Source organism: Castor canadensis, chromosome 17, assembly GCF_047511655.1.
Source record: "Castor canadensis chromosome 17, mCasCan1.hap1v2, whole genome shotgun sequence".
Classification (NCBI taxonomy): domain Eukaryota; kingdom Metazoa; phylum Chordata; class Mammalia; order Rodentia; family Castoridae; genus Castor; species Castor canadensis.
In genome coordinates this window covers 50048734-50070462 of record NC_133402.1, presented here as the reverse complement: position 1 = coordinate 50070462, position 21729 = coordinate 50048734, and the positions used below count along the sequence as shown (strand labels likewise).

General features: G+C 53.0%; 1 protein-coding gene across 1 annotated transcript; it reads right to left on the bottom strand.

Annotated features, from left to right (window-relative positions):
* Positions 1-5658: 5658 nt before the first annotated feature.
* On the bottom strand, positions 5659-20525 carry Slc38a3 (solute carrier family 38 member 3). Its single transcript, XM_020174400.2, has 16 exons — positions 20392-20525; positions 12654-12807; positions 12480-12561; positions 12199-12314; positions 11567-11640; positions 11392-11484; positions 11216-11297; positions 10089-10171; positions 9945-10003; positions 9593-9754; positions 9434-9513; positions 9073-9173; positions 8720-8844; positions 8490-8634; positions 6656-6759; positions 5659-6568 (listed from the first exon to the last, which is right to left on the bottom strand). The coding sequence occupies exons 2-16, from the start codon at positions 12752-12754 to the stop codon at positions 6464-6466; spliced, it is 1512 nt and encodes a 503-aa protein (XP_020029989.1). The 5' UTR covers positions 12755-12807; positions 20392-20525; the 3' UTR covers positions 5659-6463.
* Between the last annotated feature and the right edge of the window lie 1204 nt (positions 20526-21729).

Sequence of the window (21729 nt, the reverse complement as noted above, 5' to 3'; positions counted from 1 at the left end):
GAGATTACACAGTGATTTGGGTAGTTTTCCGCTAGACACCTTACTTGCTTCCTGAAGGCTGGCCTGCTTGGTGCCCATCTCGGCACCCAGCCCAGGGCCAGTGCGCTATGGAGGTTCCAATATCCTGCGGAGTTTGACCTCAAACCCGTGGGCAAAATATAAGAGCTGGAGGGGTTCTCGGGGCACTTAGTCAAGAGTGGGTCTGGGGGTCTGACCCTATCCTCTATTTTGGGGGTCCTCCAAAATCGACAAGCTGGGCTTGTCTCCTTGCTGTACTCATCAGCCCATGATACCCAGGGTGGAGACCCAGATCCTCCAGGACGATCTCCCCTTCCAGACCCTCCCCGAACCTTTCAGCCTACTTCTTCCTCCCATGCAGTAGCTGGGAAGCCTTCCAGGGCCCAGTGCACCGGTTGGGCAACGTGTCGCGTAGGTCACCGCACCGCCCAGGTCACCGCACCGCCCAGAATCAGACCGCTGACCGCCAGGGGGCAGCAGAGGCCGCCTCCCGCAGATAATGGGGGATTCCATCCCTGTATCTGTGTTTGTTTTGCTTTTGTTTTGGCGGCGCTAGGGTTTGAACTAAGGGGCTCACACTTGCTAGGCAGGCGCTCTACCACTTGAGCCCCTCCAGCAGCCTGGGACTTGATCTCTGGCTAAGGCTGTCCAGGCCCATTGTATTTGGCATTGTACGTTTGCAGCCTCCCGTAGTTTTGAAAGCACTTTTGTTCTTTCAGATTTTTTTCGTGGCTACTCTTTCTAAGTCACTCTCAGTCATTTATTGCTGCTACACGTGTTTGAAAGAAAGTCAGTTGCTGGGTGACTTTACGCTGGGGTTAAGGCAGACATCTGGATGTTGAGTCCCCCTGGGTCCTTGTTGTCCCTAGGCTGCATACGCGACTCACTGTATCCTAGCCACCAGTACTTGACCAAGAGATCACTGGCTATCTTGCACACTCCTGATGTCCAGGCCCTACTGTCCAATCTCCCACTACTGTCATCTAGCTGTTTCTCCAGCACCCTGATCCCAGAAGTCTTTCACCTAGCTCCAGCCCACCTCTGACCAGCCTCTTCCAATCTCTTCCCCTACAATAGCATCTTTTCTAGTCTTTTCTTAAAAGCCACGGTTGGCTCTATCCTTCTCACTTCAACATCAGTTGTCTATATTTGCCTTCTCCTATTCCTGCTTTTCACTTTCTCTTTTACCCTCTCTAGTCAGACTTATCCCTCCCTCCACAAAATTGTCCTGCCCAGGGTCCTTGGTGATCCCCACGTTTCTGTATTGGACGCTCTGTTCTCTTTATTCCTTATTCCTCTTCTTGACAACATCTGATTCTTGCCTGGCTCCAGCTACCCACAGTTTTCTGGTTTTCTTTCCACCTTCTGGTCACTCCCCCCTCATCTCTCCAGGGCTCAGAACTGGCTGCTGCCCTCCTCAGTTTATACTTCTTCCCATCTGGTCCAGACCCATGGTTTTTAAGTACCACTCACTTTGCCTCTCAGACCAGAGTTACTGGACTGGCCATGGCTGAGTCTAAGGCACAACTTGACATCTTCACTGTGGTTTTCAATCAGTGTTTTTCAGTTCTTTAGGGGCCACACTGATTTCTCTCCCAAACCTGCTCCTCCCCTATTTTCCTGCAGTAACAGCTCTATCCTTAGATAGTCTTGCCTGACTCATCTGTGCCTCTTTCCCTTATCCAGGCCATCAAGGAACCTTGCCACTTTGACCTTCAAGACTAGCCCTTGCCTTGATCTCAACCCCATAACTGTTTGAAACTACTGCAATATGTGTCAGTGTCATCCTTGGCACCATCCCCATGCCAGAGTCTAGTCTTAATGCAGCAGCTGAAATAATCTATATAAAACTTGGAATTACTGCTGGTTGCCAGTAGCTCACACCTGTAATCCTAGCTACTTGGGAGGCTGAGATCAGGAGGATTAAAGTTCAAGGCCAACCCTGGCAAATTGTTCACAAGACCACATCTCCACAACAACCAGAGCAAAAATGGACTAGAGGCCTAGCTCAAGAGGTAGAATGTCTGCTTTGCAAGAGTGCAGCCTGAGTTCAAACCCCACCAAAAATTTTTAAATTTCCTTAGAGTTACTACCAAATCAGATCTTCCTCTTTCAGGACCAGCATCAGCTCTTATCTTATCCAGTAAAAAATCCCAAGTTCTTATGGTGACTGACAGGGCTTCACATTTGCCCCCTCATCAACTCCCACCAGGTCCTTCTAGTCTCTTCTGTCTGCCTCACCCAACACCAGCCACAATGGCCTCCTGGCTGTTCCTGTCACATGCCAGGCACATTCTGCCTCAGAGCTGTGCACTGGCTGATCCGACTGACTAGAGCATTCTCCTGAAAGCACCCACATGGCTTTTTCCATCTCTGATGGAAAGTCCATCTTTATCAAGGCCCACCCTGGCCCACCTCCAACTTCTCGTTCCCCATTGCCCTAACCTTGATGTTTTCATCTCCCACAGAGTACTGATATTTTTTAACAAGTGACACAACTTAGTGGTTATGTTTAATATTTCTATTCTGAATCCAATCTCCCATCTAGAATGGAGGTTCAAGAAAGGCAGCGTCTTTCTTTTGTTCACTGTTGTGCTTACAGGTTTTGGAAGAGCACTTGACACATGGAAAGTTTCAATAAATACTTGTAGAAGGACTGGGGGTGTAGCTCAGTGGTAGGATACATATCTACCATGCATGAATCCCTGACTTTGATCCTAGAATCTTGCCAAAAACGGCACTGGCATTTTTGGTAGTTCAGTGATAGAGCACTTGCCTAGCCTGCAGGAGGCCCTAAATTCAATCCCTAGCACTATAAAAGCAAAACAAAAACTTGAATGAGTAGATGAATCCCTTTTCAGTTGATACGTATATGTACACATGGGTGAGGAGGGTGTAGACAAAGGCAGCTACTTTTGAGGCAGGTGCTCTACTGCTTGAGTCACACTTTCAGCTTTTTTTTTTTTTTTTTTTTTTTTTTTTAGTACTTGGGCTTGAACTCAGGGCCTTTACCTTGAGCCACTCCACCAGTCCTATTTTTGTGAAGGGTTTTTCAAGATAGAGTCTCAGGAACTATTTGTCTGAGCTGGCTTTGAACTAAGATCCTCCTGATCTCTGCCTCCTGAGTAGCTAGGATTACATGTGTGAGCCACTGGCACCAGCTCAGCCCTTTTTTCTGTTTTTTTTTTATTGTTTTTACATTTACTCACATTTGTATACTTTGTTTGGGCCACCTCTTCCCCCGCCCTCCTTTTCTGTTTTTTTGGGACAGGGTCTCACTATGTCATTCAGGATGGCCTCAAATTCTCCATCCTCCTCTCCTAGTCTGCTGAGTGCTGGGTGTATTATCTTAACTTTCTGTAATAAGCAGTCACAAGAAAAACAGTGAAAGCCAGGCATGGTAGCACATCTCTGTAATCCCAGTCCTTGGGAGACTGAGGCAGGAGGATCAAGAGTTGGATGCCAGCTTGGGCTGTCTCAAAAAGAAACCTGTCTCAAAAAGAAAAGAAAAACAAAAAACAGATATGGATGACATCTGTGCAGGACTTTCTGGGTGCTCTAACTTATCAATATTCTAAATAGAACAAATTTTTTCAGAACTATTTATTTATTGCCATGCTGGGTATGGAACCCAGGGCCTCCTGCATGCTAGACAAGTGCTGTACCACTGAGCTACATCCTCAGCCCCAGAATAACTTTTTAAAAGTACGAAGGCCAGGTATGGTGGCTTATGCCTGTCATCCTAGCTACTCAGGAGGCAGAGATTGGGAGGATCATGGTTTGAGGCTAGCCAGGTGAGAAATGTGAGACCCTAGCTGAAAAATAATTAAAGCAGGCTGGGGAGCATGGCTCAGGTGGTAAGAGCACCTGCCTAGCAATTAGAAGGCCCTGGTTTTAAACTCCAGTCCTGAAAAAAAAAGCATAAAGAAAGAAAACCAAAACCAAACCCTGGGAAATTATTCAAAACATGTGAAAATGCTTAATGACGTTCACGGGCCTACAGACTCATTCTCATGGAGGCTGAATGACTGTAACCTGACAGAGACAAGGGATACTTATTTCATGGTCATATGGGCACATGGCTCTTTTTTTTTTTTCAGTACTGGGGTTTGAACTCAGTACCCTAACTTTGAGCCACTCCACCAGCCTTTTTCTGTGATGGGTTTTTTCCAGCTAGGGCCTCGAAAACTATTTACCTGGGGTTGGCTTCGAACCACAATCTTTCTGATCTCTGCCTCCTGAGTACCTAGGATTACAGGCATGAGCCACTGGCACCCAGTATAGCACATGGTTCTTGAATCTAGTGGATTGGCCACATTGTCTTCCCCCTCCCTGCTGGATTCTACTGCCCTGGTCAGGTGTCTAGAGGCCAGGGTTCTCCCTCCACCCCAGCTGTGGGTGTGTTAGCTGGGGCTGCTGTTAGCACATTAACCCTGGTCTGAGAGGCCCGCAGCCAGGCCTGGTGACCTGCTGCTGCTCTGATATATGGTGTTCTTTGGATGGAGGGATTGTGTGAAAAGACCCCCAAGGTCTACCTGGAGGATAGACTGCTTTTTGTTTCTTGCCTCCCACTCCCCAGGCAGGCCTATAACCCCATCTGATGAGGAAGAGGCCAGAGACTCTCAGAGGGCAGCCCCTCACAACAGGGTGCCCGGGGCTATATCCACCTCTAGGCCAGTGTCCAGCTCTTTTCTGGGGCTTGGGGCTCCTGGGTGAGTCTCCAGGCTGGAGTCAGGTGCCTGGGGCTGATGGGTACAGGACTCAGGAAGCCCCCCTCTGCCCTGCTGGCACTGCCCTGAGCCAACCAAGCAAGCACTAGCTTGAGGAAATTCTTTCTCCAGGGATTTCCCGAGCTGGCAGCTGCCTAGATTTTTCCTGCTGTCCTTTCCCTCCCTGGTGGCCTATCCTGGTGCAGGGTCTCTCCTAATGAGGGTGTGGTGCCAAGGACTGGGTAGCTCCATCCCGCTTCATTACAGCTGGTTCAGGCCTGCTCAAAGCAGTGGGCAGCTTCTCAGTCCCTCCCAAGCCAGGATACCTGGGGCTGTCCTGTCTCCTTGCAGCCCCTACCCTGCTTCCTTCTTTCTCACTCAGCCCCCCACACCCACCTCACAGGGACAAACTAACCCACCTTTATTCATAGTGGATTTTACTATCAATAAAAAAGATCAGCTCATCAGAGCATAGGATTCCTGAATTTTTATCCCTATACTCAAGGCACTGACAGAGGGTTGAAATGGCAGCCTGGTAGTCAGGGGAGAGCAGGGGGCCCTTCCTGGGGTTTCTGTTGGACTCAGCTGCCCCCAGCTCAGACCCTCTTAGAAGCTGCTGGGGATGCACCTCACGTTGCCTCCTTCCGGAGGCCTCTCTCTGTCCCACTTCCTGGAGCCTCATTAATTCCTCCCCACCTCACCCCGTGAGAAAGCAGGTTTGTGCTGAGCTTGGCCCAGACCCAGAGCCGGGTCTCAGCATGCCACTGGTTGGTCTGGGAGGCAGGAGGTGGGGTGGGTCGGGGTCTTGTCCTGTCTCCATCTTCATCCAGGGAAGGAGACAGGGGGAATTCCATCACCATCCATATCCTGACCCCTTAGCCCCCAATCCAGAAACTCAGGGACCATGGAGACCAAGAATATAAACCACAGCTGGTCTTATGCATAATATTTATAAAAGGGGCTTTCAACTTCCCCACCCATGACCCAGTCTGGTCCCTGGGGTCTTCAGCCCTCAGGGGCAGGACACTGTGGACCCAGCCTCTCTTCTTCCAGTAGTGGAATGTGAGCTATGGGCCAGGATTGGGGTATAGGAGTCCCAGCCTCCCTGGGACTGGTGAAGGACAGGGCAAATATCCCTTGGAGGTGTGTACATAGCCCCATCCTCAGCAGAACCTGCTGGCCCCAGCTGTGGGTAGGGTACAGTCTCCTGTGGAGGAGATGGAAGAAGAGGACAAGAGTATCCAAAGGTCTTAGTCCAAGTGTCTGAAAGGGGCCAATGAGATAAAAGGAGGGGAAGCAAGTGGGCTAGCAGAGATGAGTCCGCTGGAAGCAGACCCTGGCCTTGCAGCCGGGCACGGGAAAGCCTTCAGTCCTAGGTTTCAGCTCTATATGCCCAACTTCAGAAGGCAGATGCTGGGCCCTAGTGAATGCAGCTGCAGAGGGGGATGAAGGGTTTGGGTGGGATCTGAGGGAACAACTCCACCCTGTTCCCAGTTCAGGAAGCCCCTGCAGCTCTGAAGCCCAGCAGGTGGTGGCCCAAGGGCCTTGGTCCTGGCTCTTTAACAAAAATCTTCCACAGAGAGGATATGGGAGGGGCCAAATGCCATATTGTTTACCAAGTCTGATTCCCTTGTCTTTCTCCCCCCGCCCCACACCTGGCCACTGGCTGTGAGTAGGGGCTGGAGATTCTAGGCACGGGTGCTAGGACAAGTAGACAAAACAGGATGGGGGTCATCCTAGTGGTTTCCTCCATGCGGGCTGCTCCCTGAGACCCAGTCGATGATAATGAAGCTCAAACTCATGGTCATCAGCAAGACGCCAACCACAGCAAAACAAAGGGCCTGGGGGTCAGAAATGAGGGTCAGGTCTCAGGTCAGAGCAGTCCCCTCAGCCCCATACCAGCCCACCTGCCTCCAGGCCCCACGCACAAGGATTTTGGGGGTGGATCTTGCAGGCTCCTTCTCAGTGGGCACGATTCGGAAGTAGAAGATGGCAGGGAAGATGAAGATGAGGCATGGTGCAGATGTGGCACCTGCAAAGAACAGAGCACAGCCACTGAACATGGCCACTGTTGGCTCACATTCACCTATTGGCTAAGGTTTGTGGGTGGTGGACCCTTCAATGATATCAAACATTCCTTGTTGGGAGAATTTCACTCTACTTGAGTGATCTGCCTGATTCTAGGGAGCCTGCCAGCTGCTCCCTTTGTTCTCTGTCCACCAGGATGGAAGGCTGGTGCTGTTGATGTCAGAAGAATGTCATTGAATAAAGCTAGTAAAGAGGAAAGGCAAATTATAATGGACAGATGAAGCCTTAAGGATATTGGGGTTCTGAATATAGCTTGCTATAGTTTGCGTCTTGACCACCAAAGGCCAAAGTGATGGAAGACCCTAGGAGGACTAAGTGTTAGAGGATCCTGGGGCTCTAGACAGATGCTGTTGGAGGAACCTTTAGGAGGTGGAACCTAGTGGGAGGTCCTTAGGCCATTGGGAGTGTGTCCTTAAAGAGAATTGTGGGATCATGGTCTCTTCCTCTTTCTCTTTTACTTCTGGCCATATGAGGAGCAGTTTTTCTCTGCCACATACTCCTGCCATAATGTGCTACCTCACCACAGGCCCAAAGCAATAGGACTAATCAGTAATAGACTGGAACCTCTAAAACTGTGAGTAAAATAAACATTTTTTTTTAAATATTGGGGTTTGAACTCAGGGCTTGGTGCTTGAAGTTATTCTTGAAATTTTTCCATTTGGGCCAAATTTCTTTCTGCTTATTTCATTTTGAGTTGGATTTTGTATGTGTGTGTATGTGTGTGTGTATGTGTGGTACAGGGGTTTGAACTCAGGGCTTTGTGCTTGCAACACAGGTACTCTACCATTTGAGCCACACCCCAGTCCATTTTGCTCTGGTTGTTTTTGGAAATGGGCGGTCTCACACACTATTTGCCCAGGCTGGCTTTGAACCTTGACCCTCCTGATCTCTGCCTCCCCGAGTACCTAGGATTACAGGCATGAGCCACTGGCACTTGGCATTTTGAGTTGGATTTTCAACATACAGAAGCAAGAATTTTGTCCAGGATATCCATGATACTTAGCACCCAGATCTGTGTGACATACCCTGGAATGATGGATTGTAGAGTCAGCCCCTTGAGGTGGGTTATCTCAAAGAGATTTCAGAATTGTCTCATCTTCCAGCTTAGAACGCCAGCTGGGATGGTGCAGTGGACAGAACACCAAGCCTAGAATCTAATAATCCTGCAACTGAATCAAAGCTCTCCATCCCCAGCTGTGGGGCCCTGTTGCTCCTCTAATCACTGTGGACTTCAGTTTCCTCATACGTGAAGTGGGGATAAGACCCAATGGGATTCCTCTTTCTTTGTTTCTTTGTCTCTCTCTCTCTCTTTCTTTTAAGAGGGGGTTTTGCTATGTTGCCTAGGTTGGTCTCAAATTCCTTGGCTCAAGTGGTCCTCCCACTTCATCCTCCTGAGAAGCTGGGACTATATGCATGTACCACCATGAGATCCTTGGAGGAGACCCCTGTCCCCTCGGGTAGGTGCATCCCTGTCTCTCAACAAGGAGAAATGACTTCAAAAGGGATTACAGTAGTGTTAAGGACAATAACTCAGATGGGAGATCAAACTGTGCACACAGCCAATAGCCATTATTTAAATTTAAGGTTGTGAGCTCAGGAATCTGACATGATTTCCAGAAGTGAAATTCTTTGCAGTCAATATCCCCCACTTTCACAGCAGTGCCAGATTCTCACCGATGATCCCAAAGATGCCTAAGATGTTGGGGGCAAAGATAACCAGCAGATTGATGCAAGTGAGCAGGCCAGTTGCGATGAACACATGCCTCAGCCAGCTGAACTCCTGATTCTGAAACAGCATTTGCTGGATGGCGCGGCGCACCTGGGGCAGGTAAGAAGAGCCATAAGCCTATCAGCCCCCATCAGTCCCACCCCCCATTGGTCCAGCCACCTGTCTTCTGGCTCACCGGGAATAGAACGATTGGCACTGTGAGTGTGACTGCTGTCAGCACGGCCACGCGCACACACAAGATCAGCACATCAAATGGGTCCACTTTGCTGTAGGTGTGCAGCAGCTCTGACTCCACCCCGTCTGTGGCAGGCAGGGAGGGTGGTCAGCAGGCCAGAGGACGTTGGCCTCTGAGCTGCCCAGTGGACCCTGACACTGGGGAGTGGCACTCTGACTCACATTCATGGCTATAGGGCATGTTCAGGCATCACGCACCTAATAAGCGCCTATAGTATGCAGGGCATCTAGCTGCTGACCAGCCCCTGCCTCCCAGCCTGGCCTCTGTCCCTGTCCCCACTGATCTAGCCATACCGTAGAAGGTGAGATAGCCGAAGAGGGCAGCCAGGAAGTACATGACATACATAACAGCAATGGACAGGTTGGAGATGTGTTGCATCTTCTTCTTGGAGGGGCTGTGGGGTCATAGGGGAGAGGGCTTGGTGACAAGCTGGGCTACACTGGGAAACCCCCATGTACTTCAGGGTCTCTCTGGTACCACATGCTCACTATTCAGCAGTGATCTTGCCTGTAATCACCCCTCTAACAGTCATGGAGGTCTTTGATCAGTTGACTTGGGTCCTGTCCCTTCCCCAGCACACACCTAGGACCATATCCATTCTCCCCAAACCAACTCAAGGTAGCCCCCGTCCCTCTCCCAGCCACAGACACCTACTCCTTGAGCTCTGTATAGATGGGCAGCACCTCAGGGTGGCAGACGAAGGCGAAGGCCATGATGGGGATGGTGTATGCTGTCTGGGGACACATGGGACTGTGTCAAGGCAGCCCTCCCAACCAGGCCCCCCATCCCTATCATGGCTTGGCCTGTCAGAACCTGTGAGTTGAGTGTGAAGTAGCTCGGGGTACAGAGGGCAGCAGACTCAGGCTTGCCCTGCAGCTGTGTCTTCTCCATCGCCTCCACGTGGCTGAAGTTGCTCGTGATGTTGGCCAAGTTGGGTGGCAGTGGACATGGAACTTGGAACTTTTTGTAGGTGACCTGGGGTAGGGAGGGATGAGGGTATCAGAACCAGTCTAGGTCTGGAAAGTCACCATGAAGCCACATCTAGATTAGGATTGAAGGAGCTGCCTTCTGGACCTGTGACATATCCCTCCCACTACTGACAGAGGACAGAGGACTCCCCTGGGCGGCTGCCCCTTCTTGAACATGAACATGGAGGGTGACTCACTGCAATTAGGAAGAACACCATGCAGCTGAGAGAGAAGCCACTGGCGTAGCCCAGATAGCCTACAGAGGAGGAGGGGCTGTGAGACTGGGACTTTCTGTGTGTCCTTCTCACATCCCCTCCAAGGCTGAACCCTGCCACACCCACCAAGCTGTCGCATCAGTGCCAGGGGAAGAATGATGGTCACGGACACCAGGATCACCAGGTAGTTCCCATTCATGTACCAAACCCTGCAGGGATGGGAGTGGAAAGCCAGGGTCAGAGCCCACTCACCCTGGGGTGGGGCCACCTGCCTTCCCCATTTGCCACTGAGTAACCTCTGAAGGATATTTAACCATAGTTCTCAGACTCCCAGAGCCCATCTGCAAAATGGGCACAGTTTCACACTCCTATGTGATGTGAGGATGACAGTGCTGGCTTGGCACATAGATCATGTTGGTAGCACTTACAATTGCAGTCACTGTTGGTCTGGGTCCAGCCTCCCAAGGGAGGTTGGCGGACGAAGGGACCTAGCTCTGGGAAGGGGCTGTATTTTCCATAGGGGTCTGAAGAGCTTGCCAATAACTTGTGCCCTTCTGGTCCTTCCTGGCATTTGCATTTTGCAGCACCCTGCCCCTCCATTTCCCCCTGGAAATGGACATGTGCATGGACAGATAAGGGAAGAAGGGCCAGGACAATCATTCTAGGGCAAACCCAAAGACAACTCCTTGGGGAAGGCCTCTGGGGCCCAAGGGGTAGAATCTTAACGTTTTCCTGCCTCTCAGAGATGCTCTCAGCCCCACAGACCCTTTGCTTGCCTGGGCTGGGGCAGCAAGAACAGGGTCTGGTTAGTTCTTCTCTGTCCCCACCCACGAAACAAGATTGATGCCCAGTCAGTGCTAGCTAAAGTGATGGGCAACCTCCTCCCCCCAAGGCTTAATCGCTTGGTGTTGGGGGGGGGGTTGACCCTATGGTCAGGAATAGCAGGTGCTTAATGCTAAGCCTGAGGCTCTTGGCTCACAGGCGGGGCCCAAGGCCAGGCGGGCCCAGCATCCTCAGCCCCACTTTGTTTCAGCCCTATCTTTCCTTAGTCTCATGAGTCTTCTCTTGGGGGTTCTCTTAGGTGCTCCACAAACAAGTGGGAACTGAATTCTAGCTCTGCTGGCAGCACTCTGCCTGTCACCAGGGTCTGTTCTATCTTATCTCTTTCACTAATCCAGTTTGGGCCCCAGGCACAGGGGTAGACATGAAGGGGACTAGGGCAACCCACCCTCCCCCTCCCCACTCAAGCTCACGAGGTCTGCTCCTCCAGGTTCAGGAAGGTCTGTATGACAAGAGGCAGCTCAGACTTGATGATGTACAGGTAGCTGGACATGGCTGAGGGAGAGAGGGCAGATGCTAAGATAGGCAAAAGCAGCCAGCCTTCAGACCTGTCCACCCACTCTCTGCCTGTCCCGCCTACCAGCCTCACCTCCGATGTTCTGAAGCGTGATGGCCAGGGCTGCCACCAGCTTTCCTGGGGTCCCGAAGGCACGGTAGCCTAGCTGCTCGTAGGCACGGATGCCTATGGAAACAGGGCCAGGACAGTCAGGGGAGCTCACCCAGTCCACCCTAGACACCCCTCTGCAGGCTAGCCGGAGGCTCACCCACGATCCCTGAGGACTTGAGGAGCAGGTGGATGGAGTAGCTAGAGAGCAGGGCAACCGCTGTCAACAGGAACCTAGAGAAGATTGAAAAAAAAGAGGCCACTGGGCACTGCCCTGGCTGAACAGGGGGTGAGAAGCTCTGGAAGACCAGGGGCAGGGGTTGTAACCTGGGTAACTGGACCCACGACAGGAGTATATGCAAGCTCAGCAGGCTCCAAAGGTGCCACCCAGGAGGGCACATGTCTGAAGGGGCCCTCTGGATCAAGAGCATCCTATGACTGTCTTTGAGGCACCTCCTCCCCTTGAGTCCTTGGGACAAACTTGTTTTCTCTTTAGGCTGCAGGGTAGAACCCCTAGGCCCAGGGACAAGTGTCCCCACACAAGGCCTGGCCACAGGGTTTGGTCATCACGTGTAAATATGGTAGAAGAACAGACTTAGGACTGTAAGGATGGCCTTGTGGGTTTACTGGGCAGTGAGATATATTTGTCCGGCTATGAATGTTTTTGCAGCCGTGGTTTGGGTTGGTGTAAGAGGTGCCCACCCACTGGACAGTGAACTGGCGGGTTCTGGGAGGTCATTGTTGGCACTTGTTAGGGCTCTCTATCTTCAGAAGGTTTACTGAGGCACTCACAGGAAAAGGATGATGCCTGTATTGGCCATGGCGTAGGCGAGTCCCAGGATACCACTGCCCATGATAGCATTGCTCAGGTTGAACACGGACATCCCGAATGATGTCTTCCCTTCAAACTGCAGCCACCAGAGTAGGGCAAGGAGGGGTAGAGAGTCAGCAGGAATGGGGTGTTGTAGCACCCCCTCCACTGTCTCTCAGCTTCCCACTGCTGCCTCAGAGCACCTCATTACTGTGTCCAGGCTCCCCACAGTCCCCCAAGACCCTTGGGCTGCCCAGCTCACGTCTGTGAAGTGTGGCTCCTTGCTGGGGCTTTTCTGTAGGAAGCTCTTGCCCTCCACACAGCTTTGTCTGGGGTCCTCAGCCCTGTGGGCACAGGCCAGGGCAGGCAACTCAGCTCTGTACCCTTGCCCAGTACTGTCACCACAGAGCCAGCACAGGATTTCTCTTCTACTCACCTATGGTTGCCTGTGGTGGGCATACCCAGTGGGAGTAACCCCTCCAAATGTTTGCCATTGGGCACCAACTCCACCATCTCTGTCTGCAGAGGTGACTCCATGACTCAGGGACCACGATCAGGAGTGCTGCTTTCACACCAGCACAGTCAGGAGTCTGCAAAGCAGACAATCCCTCTGGTTATCCCTGGGCTCATAGATAACCATATCCATGGCCTCCACCTGAGGCCAGCAGCCATAGCACACCTCCCAGAGGGTCACTCAGGACATGTAAAGCTCTGTCTTGTGCCTCTCTGGGATCTCTCTTGGGATGGTGGGGGTAGAACTTGGACACCTGAGTTCCCCAGGACATAGTGGTGGGACACCTCAGCCAGTACACATCCCTTACACATGCCAGCCCAGGCAAGATATGGGAGCCTCAGTTTCCCCATCTCTAAAGCATCGGTCATCTGGATGACCTGACTTCAGAGTCTAGTGACATAAGGATGCTAAGTATCAGGTGTCCAGCTCCGGGTGTGCACCAGGAACTGACTCCCCTCCCCACACTAGTGCTGGTTCACAAGTTCCTGCACTCGTCCTATGTGCCAGGGGTGTCCTGGCCAACCTAGAATGGCACTGCCTGATGGCTAGAGGCCTCAGAAGAGGGTGAGGGCTGTGGGCCCTATTCCCAGCCGCCCGGCAGGCACTGCTGGCAGCCAGAACAAAGAGCCCTCTGTAGGCTGAGAGCTGGCACTGGGAACAGTAGGCACAGACACTGCCACCTCCCCTTGAGCCAGGAGGCCTGAGGCAGTGCTGGGACTGGACACCTGGGCCCTTCCCGCCCGGCTGTGGCAAAAGGCCCTCAGGGGCCCTTCCAGGAAATGAGTGTTCCAGGGCTCAATTCTCTGGGCCATACAGTCCTTGCCTTCCATACAGCCTTGGTCATATTCTCCTGACAGGGAACCCCAAACCCTCAGGTGCACACTTCACTATCTAGTACACCCTCTAAACAGTGCCTTCATTTCCCTGAGGCTCCAGCTAGGAGTCCAGGGCTTAGCCAACTAAAGAGGAGATGGGTCACCGGTCCGTGCCCCTCCCCTGCTCTCAGGGCTTTGGCTCTGTTGGGTCTCAAAAGATCCAGCTTTCCTCCTCCCCACATGCACTGCCCAGACAGTTTACTGGCCATCATTGGGTTGGGAGTTGCCAACCATGCCCAGAAGGTGTCTAGGCATAATGAACCAGGTTCTGTCAGGACATCCTAAAGTCTAAACTATCCAGTAGGAGAGCTGAGCCAGAATGAAGAACAGGGAGGAGAGGCTGTGCCAGGCAGGACAGCCAGAACCTGGTCCTGAGGCCATGTGGCCCCTCTGCCTGGGAATTCCAAACCCTGTCCATATCCCCCTTCCCCTGTCCAGATCCTGATAGTCTCTGGTCTGCTCTGGAATCTGAAGCACCAGGGAACTCACACTCCACACTGAGGGTTGGGGCAAGTAGGGGAGCTGGGCACAGGCCTCAAGCCTTGGTGCCTTTGGAGGCAACTGCCTCACTTCACTGACCAGAGGACCCTTCGCCCACTGCCTGAGACCAGAGTTCAGACCCTAGGGACCCCACATCCCTTACCATATCTACCTCTGCCTTCTCAGCTGCCTGCTTTGAGCCTCCTACTCCTACTTGTCTGTCCAATCAGGACCATGACAATGTCATCACTTCTTGAGCCTTCTTCCCCTAGACCAGAATTCCCTAGGCCAGCCTGTCCTCATGCCTCTGCTAAGCCTTGCCATCAGCGCCTCTTCAAGGATCCTTCCTGTGTGCACAGATTTCCAGGTCTCCAAAGTCCCTCCAGAGCGCCCCCTAGAACTCATCGGCCTTGCCCAGGCCCTGGCCCTAGGCAAGCTGAGACAAGCCCTAAGAGTGTTGTGTTGAGTTTGAGCCGGCAGTCTGGACAAAGCACTCTTTTCTGTCCTGAGGGGCTTGCCTGGGCTGGTGTGTGCAGCGGGTGCGTCATGTTCTGGCTGAAGTGTCCCTTCAGAACACCTAGCCGCTGGGTACCACCTCCAGTTCAGGGCACAGGCTGTGGGAGGTCTCTGAGGTTCTAACTCCAGGTTCCCTAACCTCCTGTGAGATATGGGACTAGACCTTTGGGGCCTGGTGTCTATTATTCATTCACGACCAGTTATTGCTGGGTCTTAAGCTGGCCCAAAATCCTGGAAAGGACATGGAATACCTCTCCTCAACTAAGCTCCAGTCTGGAAGGGAAAACCTCGCAAATTCTACCCCTCTAGCTCCTAATGAGTGTGAGCCACACCCTGCAGGAATTCACAAAAGGGGAGAGGAGGGCTGGAGATGTAGCTAAGAAACTAAGCACCTGCCTAGAGTGTACCAGCCCTGGGCTCCATCTCCAGCAGCCCAGTGCAGAAAAGGGGGAGAGGGGAAGTATCAAGGAAGGCCTCCTAGAGGAGTGAACATAGCCTGTCCTAAAATTCCAGTAGGAGCTCTGAGGTGTGGAACAGGAAATGAGAACCTCAGACACAGGGCACAGCATGGGCAAAGGTCCTGAGGTGTGGTATGGGGTAGGTGGTGCGGGTGGAATGAAGGCCGACAAAGCCAGAGCCTTAAAGCCCAGGTCAAGGTCTATACCTCAGTAAATGGCAGGCCTGAGGGCAGGGGCCCAGAGTGGGAATTAGTTCTTGCCTCTCATGTGGTACCCCAGCCATTTACTGAGGCTGGAAGTCCATCTTTGACAGCTCTCACCCCTCAGGCCTGCTGCTTCCCAGGCTCCTTCATATTAGAGAAACAGGATAAATTTAGGGGAGAGCCCCTGCTTAAGGAAAACTGCCAGCAGAGCCTGACCAATTATGTGAAAGCCTGGACTAGACCGAGGCTAGGACCTCACTGTGTGACCATGGGCGGAGTACTCCCCAATCAGGACACCAGCTTCTCCCAACATCTAGGGATCCCATGAGGCCTGGCCAAAGCTGAGGCCAGAGCAAGGAGCCTCCCTGAGGTCTTCTCCTCCACAGCAGGCCACGGTGCCCAGAGACGGGTCAAACCTTAGGGCACAGAGATTATTGAGACCTTGGGCAGTCATCAGAATGGTATCTGTCATGGGTGCAGTATGGGCCTGGCAGTAAATCAATGTCCCAGGCCACTGCTCTGCGGCCTGTTTGCTTTGCTGTGAGATAAGGACCAGGAGGGGTAGGAGCTGCAGGATGGCACAGCAGGTAACACTTGCCCACGCAGGCGTCACACAGTGAGAATTTGTCAGGCACACCTTGGCAGGTGTTGAGTTTGGCTAATTAAAGACTTCTAGGCCTAGGAATCCAGGCCACAATGGGCTGGCTGGTTGCATCAGCCACTATGGGAGGCACATATAGGGATCAAGGACCTTGGAGTCCCCAGGGTTCTTCCCTGATGCTCAGGGACATAAGTGGGTTTGCAGTGGTGGAAGCAGCCACACTGTTTTTTCTTTGGCTCTGGGCCCACACGTGCTGATGGGAGCACAGAACTCACTGAGCTGTTTGGCTCCTAAACTTGCTGGGCTTAGGTAGCCCAAACCTCAGCCCAAAGAGGACCTGGGGAAAAGCAGCTGGCCTGGCTTAAAGGTCCACCATGGCTATCCCTGATGGCACAGGGATGAGGACTGCACTGTCCCCAGTTCTAGCTCAGCCCATTCTTACCACTCTCCTTGGTGGAGACAGGATAACCCTCCCAGCCTCGCTAGACAGCTTCCCCCTGCCCACCTACTTCTCCAGGCTACAGAGGGAAGACAAAGCTTAAGTCACTGGGGAAATAGGATGCAATTGATGCATTAGAATTGCATGTTAGTCATACATATCCACAGGGGCTGCTGGGAGCTGATGCTGAAGCCGGAGATCAAGGGCCAAGGGAGGCTGTTAGTAAAGGGGAGAGCACTAAAAGACATCTCTGCCCCTCTACCAGCTCACAATTTCAGATTTTTTTTTTTTTAACAATTTCAGATTTTGATCCTAGTAGATCCTAGTCCCCCACCTGTCTTTCCCTAAACATCAACAACACAACATAACACAACAGTGCAACAAGTGGCTGGGCGCCATCATGCCTGAAATCCTAGCTACTCAGGAGGTAGAGATCAGGAGGATTGTGGTTTGAAGCCAGCCCGGGCAAATAGTTCGGGAGACCCTATCTTGAAAACACCCTTACAAGAAAGGGCTGGTGAAGTGACTCATGGTGTAGGCCCTGAGTTCAAATCCTAGTACCACAAAACAATGACAAAAAACCAATGCAACAAGTGGCCAGTATGTGGCCAATTAGGCTGGTACTGAGGGTTCACATGTATGAGGGGGTGTGCCAATCTGTCATCCCCCAAATCCCTGGCCCTGGGATGTGGGGTCTGTTCCTTGTTTGGGGCATCTGGAAGTGTCTAGGAGGATCTGAGAGGCCCAGCTGGGGCTGGAAGGTAGATCTTCCTGCAACAGGGTACATTTCCTAGACTCCAACAAATGCTTACAAGGCACCTCGCCTCACCTACCACCCAGGCCTGGACCATCCTTGCTCAGGCTGCCTCCAGTGGAAGTTGCAGCCAGAATTTCTTGGCTCAAGTTGGCAAGAGCCAGCAGCGGGCCCCCTCCTCCTCCCATTGCTAACCTGCTGAGAGGGACATGCAGCCAGAGACCCAGCTGAGGCAAAGGACAGGACATCACGTGACTATAGCCCCCCAGGGACAGGGGAGACCCTGCGCCAGCCAGCCCATCTCCCTCCCTGCTGACCCGGAATCCCCTGGAGGCCGCCAAATATTTGGACAGCCGGACTGCTAGTCCCAAAGAAAGCTGAAACGCCGGCCTCGGACAGCTCATCAGGACTCATTGTAGACCCTGATGTTGGGAGCGGGGGTAAAGACAAGGTCATCCAACATCAGGAAGAAGCAGAAAAAGGCAGAGGAAGGGAAAAGAGATAGACAGGGAGGGATCAGGAAGAGAAAACACATACACTTGACACATGAGGCTGTGCACACTGATTTAGACAGACAGAGGGGCTGGGAGTTAGAGAAATGTGGATGGATATAGAAGGACACAGACAGAGGAAAACAAAGAGAAAGAGACAAAAATCACATGCAGATAGATGAATAGACATTCAGACAGGGAGATAAGAGAATTGAGAGAGAGATGGCTGGTGGTGGAGTGGCTCAACTGGTAGAGTGCCTGCCTATTAAGCCTGAGGTCCTGAGTTCAAACCCCAAGGCCGACAAAAAAAAAAAAAAGAGAAAAAAAAAAAAAAAGGCATGGAGAGAGAGATGGCTAACCAGTTAGATAGTCAGATGGAGAAAGACAGACAGACAGCAAGAGCTGAAAAGAGACAACCAACAAAAGATAGAGAGTCCCAGAAAAATCAAGAAGGGAAGAGGGAACCAAAATGCCCATGTGAGGCAGCAGGTCCAGTGGGCATGCAGGGATGGCCAGACAGAATTCTAGAGGCCATAAGAACACCACCACTGCATCTCCAGGTCTCCACAGGGCCAGGTTATGCCCCCACCAGCCAGGTGCAATGTCATTCAGAAGGTGTGGCCAAGCCTACTAGTGTCATAAGCCCAGGCTCAGCTAGAACGCTCAGAGACCCTGGGGCCAGCACCTGAGGCCTATCTACCTGAACAACGGAAAAGACATACAGAGATGACAGGCAGTCGGAGTGACTTGTATTATCAGAGGCCATACTTGGTGGAGACGTGCTGGCTGAGAGGCTGTGTACAGGACGTGGCCCGCAGAGCGGAAATTCAAAACCAAGCAACTCTGGGCCACTGGCAGGAAAGCCCCTCCTGCCCCAGCAGCTGGTCCTTCCCTTTGGCCCCCAGAAGCCTTGCCTGGTCTTCTAGAGCCCCACCCTGCCCTCCAATGTCTGTCTTCCCATCCAGAGTCAAAGGTTCACCTCTTCAGTTCTCTTCCACCCTCCAGACTGAGTGTGTACAGGGCACAGAACAAGCCCTTGGCCTATCTTACCTGCTTTAAGTGAGGCCCTGGCCCCTGGCCATGTTTGTACTAGAACATTCTCCCACAGGGCCCACATACTACTAGAATGCACATCCCACCACAGCTTTCTGCACTGTATGTGCAAACTGGATCTACCCAGTAGAACACCACCCCTTCCCCTGCAAATGTTTTCCCCTCAAACTGAATGTCCCCAACACCTACCTCAGACTTCCAGGGTATGCTTAGTTCAGCTTAAACTCCTTCCCTGGTCTAGCCCAGAGAACATGAATCACCTGCCTGTCTCATCATGCCTCAGTTTCTCCATTTGCCTAGGGCTCTAAAGCTAACTTTCTGAGGCAGTGGCACAAATACAGAAGCAACCAACAATCCTCGTAAGGCCATCTGGAGCCCCGGGGTGGGGTGGACTTGTGACACAGGCCATAAGAACCAGCATTCAACAGAGTAGCTTGGAAGGCTAGTGAGGACATGGGCTCCATGGGCCCAGGCAAAGCAAGTTCTGAGACTCAGCCTCTGCTTTCAATCCCTGCCATTCCTGGTTTCAGTCATTTAAACCTGTCAGAGATGTGGCAGCCAGGCCCCATAGGCTCCTGATTCCTCCCACCACTGGGGCTTCCTAGGAAAGGCTTCCATGGCTAGGCAGAAGCTCCCTCTTCAAAACTGAGCTGTGCATGGATCTCTCTAGCTCTGTAGAGAGTGCTCTAAAGGACTGGCCTCCCTTCCAGAAGGAACTAAGCCACTGTCCCAGACTATGTACTAAGGGGTTATTCCAGGAGCAGAGCAATGGTGGGAGGCAGTCATAGAAAAAAGAACAGGGCTGGCAGGCTGCAGGAAGAATGGACAAGGGAAAGGAGATGCCTCCACAGTGCTCTTACACCTCCTCAACTTTGCCTTACACCTCCTCAACTTTGTTGGGGAGTCCATACCTGGGTTTAGGACTCAGGTCACAGTGGGGAAAAGAGCAAATCCCCACAGGTCCTACCCCTGCCCCCCCCCCTCCTCGAGTGTAAACAAACGCACGCATTCGCTGTGGCCAATGGAAGAAGCCAATCCCGCGGGGGCGGGCTCATGCAAACCGAGTCTCCGTCCCTTCCTCTCCGCCTTCAGCTGGGCCGCCTCTCAATTACACCCCCGCCTGGTAGGCAGGTGGGGAGGAGCGCCCATGGCACCCCGCCCTCGGGCCAGAGAGCCATACGAGCCTGGCGCCCGCCGTGCCCACTGGAACCCATTGCAAATGGCACTGGCTGTGGGGCCAGCACGTACCCCGTGGCTCCTCAAGCTGGCCGGCCCTATCTGCCCTCATACCCTGCCCAACAAGGCCGGGATAAATACACCCAGATTCCCAGCGTGCCAGCCGGTCGCTCTGCCTGTCAGGCGCCCGTCTGGGTAGCGCTCCAGGGATTGCTCTAGGCTCCTCTTGGGTGGTCCTCCGCGACCCTCTCCAGCCCATTTCTATGGGTCCTGCCCCAGGAAGCCAGTCGGGTGCCTCCCGAGCCCCCAGCTAGATGTCCTATGATCCCAGCCCCGGGAACAGTGCTGTCCAGCTTGGTCCTGCCCAGAAGCCCCTAGTCGACGAGATGCCCTTCCCGGGACCCTAACTCAAACTCTGAACGGGAGTCCCGATTGGTGGGTCCGTAAACCCGTGCCCTGGAGCGCTTGGGGGCTCTACTCGCGGGTAGCTGGGGCGCTTTTGGGGTTCACGGCGAAGGGGAGCTGCCCAGATCCCGCTACGAACTGGAAGGGGAACAGTAGGGCTCTGCCCTCCCAGCTCCCCTGAGCTGGTGGGTCGACGCCCCCACCGGTACCTGGCCTCGTGGGTGGGCACGCGCGGCGCTCTGCTAGGGCCGGTGCGGTCCGCTCTGCTCGCTGCCGGCTGAGCACAGGGCTGCAACAGCGATAGCAGCGGCGGGGGATGAAGGGCGCCCGGCCCCGCCCCCGGCCCGCCCCCGGCCCGCCAATCCCTGGCTGCCTGCGGGAGGAGGGGCTGAACGCGGGGCTTGGCAGACTTGCAGCAAAGGGGCAGCAGGAGCATGAAGGAGCCCATAGGTGGGGCGCGGGGAGGACTCACTTGAGCCTTGGTGGGTTGGGGGAATGCTTCAGGCCAAAGCAGATTGTCTCTAAGGACTCTGGCTGCCCTTAACCCCTGAAATACTCTGCCCTCATCAAACCGAAGCAGAAGGGGATTTTGGGCCAAGAGGAGTGGAGACACCGCAAAGCTTAACTTCAGTGAAGGATACTTTGAATGGAGAACTTTCAAACATTGCTGAGGCAACAAAAAATGCCGTTTCTGTCTGCCTTGCCATTCCTAACCAGCGGTGGGACCAGGGTGGGGTGGGAAGGGCTTCCTGCATCAATTCTGTTTTCGTCCCGGATAGTTAGAAGAGAGTATCTTATCCAGGAGCCCACAGGAGCAGGGGAAGTGAGGACAGGAGGGGAGAGGCAAGCTTGCTTGCATCTTTCCTGAGGCTCTCTAACCATCCCTCAATTCTTTACTTCTAAAGTGTAGAGGATTGCTGTCAGCCTACCTATGGGGAATGGGAGCTGGGACTTGGTGTCCTGGGGAAAGAGCTTTAGAGGAGCCTCATTCTTGCCTGGAGGCTTCTATCCCACCACTGCCTGCTTCACAACTATGGCCTTGGTGCTCAGAGTTGGGTGGTGGGTGCTCAGAGGGAGCTGGGGGAGGCATTGACCTTTCAAAGTAAAGAGGAGGGGGACTCCCAGAACAGCTGTGCTCCTTACTTCTCAGCCACTGGCTCTGATCCGATTAATCCCATGACCTCTGCTGTTCCTATCCAAGCAGGACTTCTGCATGTCGTATCTGCCTCCCTTCATGGCACTGGAGCAGGGGATGCAGCTCAGAGGATAGGCCTCATCCCTCCCCTGCCCTAGGCTGGGAGTCAGGACTCCCAGAATCCAGGACTCCTGGATTCTCTTCATGCTGACTCACAGCACCACCACAACCAAGCCCTAGTAAACCTCAGTTTCCTTCTGGGAAAATGACTCTGTCTTTTCCCATGGCCTGAGGAGAGCTGTGAGCCATGGGCAGGGGCCTCAGTTCTGACTAGAAGTGCCAGGGGGCTGGAAGGGCTAAGGAAAAAGGCATTTGGATGGGGCAACCATCAAAAACCTCAAGCCACTCAATT

Excerpts from the sequence above, each read along its gene's own strand:
- Slc38a3 (XM_020174400.2), bottom strand. The coding sequence starts at position 12,754 with ATGGAGTCACCTCTGCAGACAGAGATGGTGGAGTTGGTGCCCAATGGC. Across the intron at positions 12,562-12,653 it reads CCCACCACAGGCAACCATAG|GGCTGAGGACCCCAGACAAA; the intron begins GTGAGTAGAAGA and ends CTGTGCCCACAG. Across the intron at positions 6,760-8,489 it reads AGGCATCTTTGGGATCATCG|GTGCCACATCTGCACCATGC; the intron begins GTGAGAATCTGG and ends TGTTCTTTGCAG.